Here is a 9492-nt window from a genome sequence, read left to right as displayed (position 1 = left end):
ACTTTATCCACAATCTTAAAGTAACTGCCAGAAAACGTTGAAAGGATTTCCTAGAACTTCATATTAATCTATTTTTTAATTGATTGCAGTGTTTCTTATCCACAAAAGGCTTTAACACTGTTGATAGTTCCTTGCTGCAGCTGCCCACTTTACATTAGGAGACATGAAAATGGAGATTCAACATGAGATCTACAGATCATTTTCAAAACTCAATTATATTTTGTAAAGATAATTTTAATGATTCAATAAATATAAAAAAAAACATAAATTTGATTAGATAGGACAGAAAATTGCAATCTGTAAACACTTCGAACCGCAATACATCACTGCTCAGTACAAAATAATACTGCCTTCTGAAATGTTAACAGTTACACAGGATTTATCACATATTTGATAGTTTAATAGGACAAAAACACCAATAATAAATCCAATCTGAATATATTTTCAGCATGAAGTTTAGAATAGGTGTAAGGTTTAAATATTTTAGCAATTAGAAAAAAGAAATCTGTTAAAATCTACCATCTTTCATTTCTTGGAAGATTCGGTATAGTGGAGACCTTCTTACAAGAAATGTATCCCCTTTCTATTTAAATATTACGACAAAAAGTTGACCAGGTTAAAACCATTTACCGCTCGACTTGACTTGCTTACTGAAGTTGAATTTTCAAGACGACAACGTATTTCAGGAGTAAAAATGCAGCTTCCTCATCCTAACCCTGTAAGAACCATAAAAGCAACAAATACAACCCTTTGATGATGAAAATGTATAAGCAGAAAATGCTCATACATTGTTACCTTTAAACAGAGCTGTTCAAGTTTTACATAAATGGATGTTTATGTTATGTCATTTCACATCTGGATTTGAGAGGTTAATAATCTTACAGCAGTAGACTAATCTGTTCAGCATTAAGACATTAAAATGACCAAACAAACAGAGTAAAAACAGAAAATGCGCCAAACCAACTGCTTCTATAAATGTGCAATTTTAAGATTAAAGAAAGTCTATCATATAAGACGTTACCTGCATGTACATTCACTGCATCAACGTCTAACCTTTCAGAGAGGTTTTTTTTAAGCAGCAGCAACAAGTTAACTTGGTACAGTACATGAGCAAAAAAAAAACAACTAACAACATGAAAATGAAAAATTCAGCAAGCTTTTATAACACAGGACAAAATTAGTCATTCAGCGCAATTAAAAGAACACAAAGTAACGACACAAATCAGGCATCATAATACATTTCTCCCAGTGAAGAATGGAAGCAGTAAAAGCAAGCTAAGGCTTAGATACCTCGCAGTCTGTTGGCAGTCTTATCAAGGGCACTGGTGTATCATCCATAGCTTGGACAACATCCCCAGTTCTATACTGGTGTAGCGAACAAAATCATAGGGGTGGAGATGGAAGCACATCTCAGCATATACATAGAAGTGCATAATTATCAGTATATGCAAAACTCAAGACCCATCTGATGAGGAGAGTCTGTAAACTTGTGATTTTTTTTTTTTACATTTACAGAAAAAATAATTCTGTTTAGCTTTTCACCAACATGTCAGGGTTGCTTGCATCTTACAAGACATGAATCTGCTGTTTTGATGTCTATATTCACTTGTCAATTATAAATACCAATTGGAAATGCTTTCCAGATCATCCTGTGAGGAAATACTACCTCAGCTTAGCTTGTTCTTTATGAGTTACAGTGACAAAGAGCTGCTTTAGATTACTATCGTGAACAGAAAAGGTTTGAAAATAAAAAGGGTCTTATGTGGCAGTGGATCCAGGCACCTTTCAAGGAAGAACACAGGAACTCATCCATGTATCAACACACTACTAAGATCAGCCGTATTACATTTTGTCCTCCTATGTAACTGCATTTCTTCCTCCACCCTGCATACGTTTACCAAGGCAAGCACCAGGTGCTGTGGTGGTACACTTCATTAAGTTCAACTGAGACACAAGCATGTTAAAATAAATATTAGAAAGGGAGTGGATCTTAAAAGGTGCTACAAATAGGATGTATTAATTGATATGCTACTGTCAAGGCAAATGTTTATAAGAAAACCTGCTCTAGGGATTAAAAAATACAGATATTTGTAATAACTTTAACAAGGTATTGATGACAATTACTAGGGGTTCAAATCAGGATCCCTTTTGAATGCTGTGAAGTGATGTTTTTAGCAGTTTCTAGCAAGCACAGAGAAACGCCCTATTCCTGATGGATAGAAGGCCATTTAGAGCCACTGGTACTTGCATTTTCTTAAAAATACAAGTATCAAAATAACATGTTTTAATTCAACATCCTACAAGTAGCACCTTTAATTCTCTGGCAAGAATCATACAACGATTAGCAGTGCCTTCAATAAAAACAAATAATGCAATTCCTCTTATTTACAGGATGTGGCACAAACAACATAATTCACAGAAACCAAAAAACATGTGCAAGCAGCGGCCAGTTTATACTTTACTTAATATCAGGAACAACCCACCACTGCATGCATTTTGTGGTCAATGAGTGCTTGTTGTGTCGGTGTTCAGAGATTCTTCCACCAGCACCACAAGCAGCTGTGTATGAGACCGAGGCAGAGCAACTTGAGTGACAGCTGCGTGTTCCTGAGCCGAAGGATGGGGATGTGGGATCAGACAGCAGATGAGGTGCTGCGGTGTTCAGTGTTCTACTCTAGTTTCTGCTGCAGCTTTTTCTGGAAGCAGACGGGCAAGATGGAGAGCACGGCAAGCACACCGAGCACAGCCAGAGAGTTCCAGGACACAGCCTCGCCGGCTGTGGTCAGTTTGTACAGTGTTGTACCTGCGTTGATCGCTACGAAGGATGGTGGTGCCACTCCTGTGAATGAGAGAAGTTGAACACAAGAGAATCAATGAAACCATTTAATAACTAAACATATCACTATATATCACTAGATATCAAATACAACAAAAGACAGCCTTACCGAGAAAAGTACCAATGAAGAAAACCCCCAAAGGCACATTGATGACAGGTGAGGTGATGTTGATGAACCAGTTGGGAAGAAAGGGGGTTATCCTCAGGAAGATGATGTAATTGATTAAATGATCTCTATGTTTGTCAACCTAAAAACAAAAAGTAATGAACACAATGTTTCAGTTAAATGGCCTGGAGGCACACACACACAGGTACACTGAGTTATCAGTTTAACAGGTACACCAGTACAAAATAATGCTTCCAATACAACAAATCTGCAATGAATATAACTGTGAAGCTTATTATGATCGGTTAGAGAGCAGTTGATTCACCACTATGGTCATTTTTGAGGGTGTAGTTGTGGTGTTGTTCTATTATGAGAAGTTTTGTCCTCCTCGTGTATGTAAAAATAAACATCCAAATCAAACATCTTGAACAGAAAATTGCTCTTATAAATATAACTTCAGTTAACAGTATATTTTCTGTTGGACCTCTTACCTGCTGGGACCATTTCAGTGCTCTCTCTGTGAGATATTTGTAGACCATGGGTCTGCCCACCAGATAAGACAGCATGTAGCAAAAGGAAGCACCCAGGCCAGAGCACTGTCAGAAGACAAAACACATGATTATTCATATTAGTAGAAAACCAGTAGTGTTTTCAACACACACACACATACACCGCTAACTACGACCCTAGCAATTACCATCATACTTTGTCTTCAACTATCTCTATTATTGGTCTATTTATTCATGCTGAATACAGGGCAAGTGGTTTCAAAGCAGAGGTTGAGGGCGTTAGTGTTTTTACGCATTAACCAGTGACCCTCCTTGTTGCTACAGGAAACATCGTGTTTATGTGTTCGTCCCTCAGAATTAGCAACATAAATTATACAGAAAGAAGAAAACCATAGCAGATGAAGAAAAACAAACCCACCCAAGAGTGGCTACAATTAACTATGATGCAATACAGCCACATGACATGTAGCATATTGTGACTAGTGACTTTGTTACATTTAAGTTGTGAAAAATACTATTTAAAGAAAACTAAATTACAATACTTCATGACAAATCAACTCTTGGTAGTTGAAAATCACAAATTGAGTGCGTTTGTGTTGTGAGTGGAGTAAGAGTAATAACACAGCTAATACCAATTTATTGTTTATGCTTTTTACACTGTTGACTTCCCTAATGCCTGCAAAATTAAAAATTTTAACTTTGGCTTGATGAAGGTCCAGCGCAAAAAAATATCACAAATAAATGTATCACTGCACAGTGTGCAAGAGTTTGTTTGCAAACTTTTGGCTTCACTGGAATGTGGATGAAAAATGCATGTTAAAGAGACGCAATCTGTTCTTGCAAAAGAGCAGATGTGCACAGTTGTTTGTTATACAACATTTGTTTTCAATCACACATTTCATACCATTCTTACTCACCAAGCAGACTAAGAAAAGAGCCAAGGGGAAAGGGTAAAGATATCCAGACAGGATGCTGAGGAAGATAGATCCAGGGATTGCAAATGTCTGGAGGCTGATCGAAGTGTTAAAGTAAACAACTTTGTAAAAACATACAAGGCTATCACACAGACATACACATGTTAAATCAATAAACTCATAATATATAAATCGAAAGTGTATCCTTCCCAAAGCATACTTGAGTTTTGTCTCTTTGTAGAACATTTGATTAGATACTGTTGACATACAGCGATAAAGAAATGCACACTTAATCAACGAACTGATTGGATTGTTGCTACATGGCCTGAATTTGTCCAGGGCAGCAGTGCAAACATTCTCAACTGGAAAAAACCTGTCATAAAAGACAATAAATAGTCAATAGTTGCTACATGGTGCATATATTTTCTCAAAGGATACAAAACATAAGTTGCAAAGTAGGCAACCAACACTTGGCTGTAGTAGGTGTCTTTGTATTTAGACAACACAGTCCCCAAAGCTTTGGCATCATCCATGTCTTTAGGGATCTTGATTTTCTCCATTTCATCACTGGAAAAAAACAAAAAAAAAAACAAACAAACAGAACTTCAGTCATTCATATTCCACACAAATACTTTCTACTTGTTTTCATCACAATACAACATTTTTGCATCTGCATTGGACCACGGTGTCGTTGATGGGTACAGAGAATGAGTGAGTGTAGGTGGAACTGCATGCATGGTTTTATTTTCATCTCTCCACTCTGTAAATGATCACAGTCTCTGTAAATGATCATGTTTCCTTGTCGGCCCCTTTAACAGCAGGTGTGCCCCAGTGGTTGGTTCTTGGTTTAATCATATTTTCTGTATAATAAAATGATTCAGTCCTCCTCAATCAAACGAGATAGTCAGTGCAATACAAGAAAAGACTTTTCCCCAATAAAAAAGTCCCCAAAACTGACCTAGATAATATTACATGCAATTACCTAAATGTGGATTGATTGCTAAAAATGGTAAAATCCACTGTGGAAAAAAAACCCTCAGCTGTTCGACTTCATCTAAATTTTGAACATAAAGTCAAAATTTCTAGCTCAGTTTCAATTTTTTCGCTGAGAAATTCTGCAATTCAACCTAAAAATTTGGGAAAAGTCAGCCATGCTTTTAACATGTCGCACCTTGAATATTAATGCCTCCCTTCATCTGCCTCAGCTTGTCTGCAGTAGTTTGACATTGAATGTTCCAGACCTGTGAAACAAGGCCTTTAACAAAAACATGTAGATCCCAAACTGCAGCAGTGCTAGACTCGCCTTGTTTGATGACCAATTAACTAATGTTTTACTTTTGACTAACAAGACGTTACATCCAGTCTGACGGGCCCTTCTGCCATTACAAATATTGGCTGTCCTCTAATCCCACAGTAAAGAACCTTTGGTCCTCTACTATTTGAAGGGCAAGGCTGAAAACTAAAAGGTGATTAAGCTTTTAAACAGTCTGTCTCAATACCTAAGAAAATCTAAATCAGTACAAATATTTAAATTGCATCTTAAAATGCACTTGTTTTCATAGGCATTTTCCTGGAATCATTTGTTTTATTTTCTAGTTCATATGTGTCTTTTTTTCCCTGTTAATGCTTTTGCCAACAAAATAATAACAGTTTTGCTTTTATTTGACTTTTCTGGGCTTGGTGGTACTGAAATTTTGAATTTTGTGTATCCTCAAAAACCCATAAAATTAATATCCAGAGATGGAAGTTGTCACCATGAATCCATAAAGCAACTTACTCAGGAAGCTCTGGGAAGTTCCTGTAGACCAGGTACATGACTGAGGCAGAGCAGGTGAAGATAGACAGAAGAATCAGGAGGGACATGCGTGCTGAGCCCCCTGCAGTGTGATGAGCCTCTGTGAGGAGGGAGAGAAAGTAATTTACCTAGTTAACAAAGAGTTCATAATAAGAACAGACTCAACTAGCTATCAGGGAGCCTTATGTAATTTGCTTATAAGTTTTGCATCACTTTTTCAAGCCCCAACAGGGAGCTGAGTCTTCCCCCTGAGACTCATGCTGTTGCTGAACCAGACTGTTAAATCACGCTTTCAATAAACACTTCATGGAAAAACAATAACTGTTAAGAGGTGTTAATTCCAGGTTATCAGTTAATGTTGAAGGGAAAACTTTACTTTTTTAGCAGTTTGCTTTTTACAGAAATGTGGAATTATGATTGAGAAATGAACCAGGAAACTGTAGGCAAATTACTAGCAACTAATTAATACTAATTATGACTAATAAACAAATCAAGACAGAAATTAGGGCTGCCCTGTCCTGTGCAGATATCTGCAAGCCAAGCATATATATTCATCCAAGTGCTGATGACACTGGGATATACATTTTAAAAAAACTCCTCTAAAGCCACAAATCCTGCTGGAACTTAACAAAGTGGAGTCAGAGGAGAAGTGACTTAATTACGTTAGCATACATTCAATTGACACTTTATTAAGGGCACCTAGTGAAAACTAACAGTCTAATACTACTGCAATAAGAAGGTCACTACTGTGTAGTCGACCCTCACTAAAATAAATGGGGTTGACAAAGTATTATACACTTGGTATTAGTCAATGTAATTCAACATCTCTCTATAGCAGTTTCAACCAAAACTGAACATTATGCCCCTTATAAAAAGGTGGGATTTATAACAGCACTAGTTTAAATTGACAGCTGAGTGTGAGATTACACTCAGCTGTCAATTACTAATTTGAAGGTTAAATAATTGTTTTAGAGTAAAGACAGCATATCAACAGCTCTTCAATTGATGAAATCAACAACAAGCTAAAAATAACTTACAAACATACTCAACTCCAGTTTGTGCCTTTCACACATTATCAGCACATTTGAATATAATAGCGCTTGAGAGGCATGAACAGGGGCTGATTCACACTAACAACAAAACTCTACAGACACTAAAACCTTATTTAATGGTATTAAAACAAATAAACATAACTTCATAGCATTGCCATCAGCTCAGAGGTTTTGTCCTGCTCTCTGTCACACTGGTGTTATGCTCACCCTGCTCACGGTTATAATAGGTTGTGCTGCTGGACTTTGTTGATACAACAATTCATTGCACTGCTGCTTCAATAGGATTTATTCAGCGGGACCAACATCAAGTTAAAGCATGTTGTAGTTCCTGTAAAAGCTATTTAAATGCATCATCAAATTTCAGATAACACTCAAGGCTTCAAAGTACAAACAAAAGTTCTGCAACTGTTGCAACTGATAACAAGCTGTGAAAAATGAATTATAATAGAGATATAATTTATAGATTTTTTTGGACACTCTAATGCCTTGTTCGATGTTCTTAACAAAATAAGCATAATTTGACGACACCGCCATCAGCACAGACACTAATTCTTTCACTTCAAGGGGATAGGAGACGGTTTTCATTTGATTTGTTGAATTTTGTTCAAGGATATTTTGTTAGAAAGCAGGATACATGCTCTGGTAAATTTTTGATCAGGAATGACTAAGCTGGCCGTTTAGACAACCAGAAAGAACAATGCTCTGGGTTTATGAGCTCCATAGATCGAGTGCAGGTTTTGCAGGGAATGGTGGCAGGTCAACATACGAGTTAAATATTCCTAAAACTTTTAACAGCGAACTGTATGCAGATATTCATGTGTAAATGTACACAGAGGGAGATGATGATGATCTAGCTTTGTGACTCTGATTAATGGAATGATATCTGTTTCATAACAGTTTTGTTTTCAGTTTTAGTTTTATCTTTAGATAAAGTAGATCTGTCTGTGTATGCATTTTTCGTCTGGTTAGAGCAATATTATTATTATTATTATTATTATTATTATTATTATTATATGTTTTCCCCTCTGTAACGTGGAGGAGTATAAGTGAAAAGTAGCATAAAACGGAAATACGCAAGTAAAACACCTCAAAATAGTACTTAAGCACAGTACTTGATTAAATATACTTTCCATTACTGAATAATAATCTAATCATATCATATGTATAATAGTGTAACATTCAAAGGGGTCATTTTTCTGTAATGAGTGCTTTATTACCTTTCGGTAAATATACGTTTTCAAATGCAAGACTTGTAATGGAGTATTTTTGCAGGGTGGTATTGTTATGTTTACTCAAGTAAAAGGATCTGAACTCTTCCTCTAGCACTGCTTTATTGGACAGGGAAGCAGAATGAAACCACTCAAATATTTGAGATTTTCCTGTCTTGTTTTAATAATAGGGGGATATTTATTCATCTTCACTTGCTAGTTTAAGGGACGTAACTGTCAGCTACTGTATTTTAACCACTTCAACATGACATCGTATGTTTTTGTTCTTTAGCTCTGGCGTTACTAAGCTAACTTAGCCATCGAAATCGTCGTCAGCTAATTTTAGCTGTCTGTCTGTGTAACAACCGTATTACTCCAGATAACATTAGCTCCTGTTCCGTACTGACCTAGAGGCAGAAATTAGGTTACCAAACAGTTAATATTGCTCAATCTGTCGCCTGTATTTCCTTCCCTTTGCTCTCCATTCAGGTTAACCAGTTAGCCACCGCCGCTCGAGCCTACCTTTCAGCGCTAGAGGGTCGGTAGCATTCGCCTTCACCTCCTCCTGTGCCGAGGACAGGCCGTCGGTCTCTCGTCTTTCTCTCCGTTTTTTGGCCATTTTTTGAGAAAACGTTACAGGTCACCTAACGTTGCGTTGCGGGTGGAGTGACACCGGTGTGCCGACAGTCTGCTGACACGTTAACACAGATTGACCTTTTACCTTCACGTCGAGCATCTAACCCCGTACGATCCACAACAGCGCCCCCAACTGTGGCAAAGTGTCACCGTCTCCATGGTTACCTCCTTCTCCTTCTCCTTCTTCTTCTTCTTCTTTTTTCTTCTTCTTCTTCTTCTTCTTCTTCGGATTTATTGGCGGTTGGCAAACCGTATATAGGTGCATTACCTATAGATAAAAAAAACAACTAAATTCTATCTATTCTCCCTGTTACTCTTAAGTGATTAATTAGAAGATTGCCTACTTTCCATGATGTCTTTCTGAGCAAATTCCCCAATGTAATACTGTGTTTTCCATCATTTTGTACTTATATTATCTCCATGGTTACACCAGAGT

At 37.1% G+C, this 9492-nt stretch overlaps 1 protein-coding gene across 1 annotated transcript; it reads right to left on the bottom strand.

The window, feature by feature from the left end:
* Positions 1-1140: 1140 nt before the first annotated feature.
* On the bottom strand, positions 1141-9203 carry tmem41b (transmembrane protein 41B). Its single transcript, XM_044349975.1, has 7 exons — positions 8943-9203; positions 6143-6260; positions 4804-4932; positions 4369-4462; positions 3434-3538; positions 2946-3084; positions 1141-2839 (listed from the first exon to the last, which is right to left on the bottom strand). The coding sequence occupies exons 1-7, from the start codon at positions 9037-9039 to the stop codon at positions 2670-2672; spliced, it is 852 nt and encodes a 283-aa protein (XP_044205910.1). The 5' UTR covers positions 9040-9203; the 3' UTR covers positions 1141-2669.
* Between the last annotated feature and the right edge of the window lie 289 nt (positions 9204-9492).

Source organism: Thunnus albacares, chromosome 1, assembly GCF_914725855.1.
Source record: "Thunnus albacares chromosome 1, fThuAlb1.1, whole genome shotgun sequence".
NCBI classification, from domain to species: Eukaryota; Metazoa; Chordata; class Actinopteri; order Scombriformes; family Scombridae; genus Thunnus; species Thunnus albacares.
This window is presented reverse-complemented; position numbering and strand designations above follow the sequence as displayed.

Bases quoted from the DNA above. Each gene is read 5' to 3' on its own strand.
- tmem41b (XM_044349975.1), bottom strand. From the start codon at position 9,039: ATGGCCAAAAAACGGAGAGAAAGACGAGAGACCGACGGCCTGTCCTCG. The intron at 6,261-8,942 runs GTAGGCTCGAGC...CCCTCCTCACAG, and splicing joins CGACCCTCTAGCGCTGAAAG to AGGCTCATCACACTGCAGGG. The intron at 3,539-4,368 runs GTGAGTAAGAAT...GTCTTCTGACAG, and splicing joins CTCTTTTCTTAGTCTGCTTG to TGCTCTGGCCTGGGTGCTTC.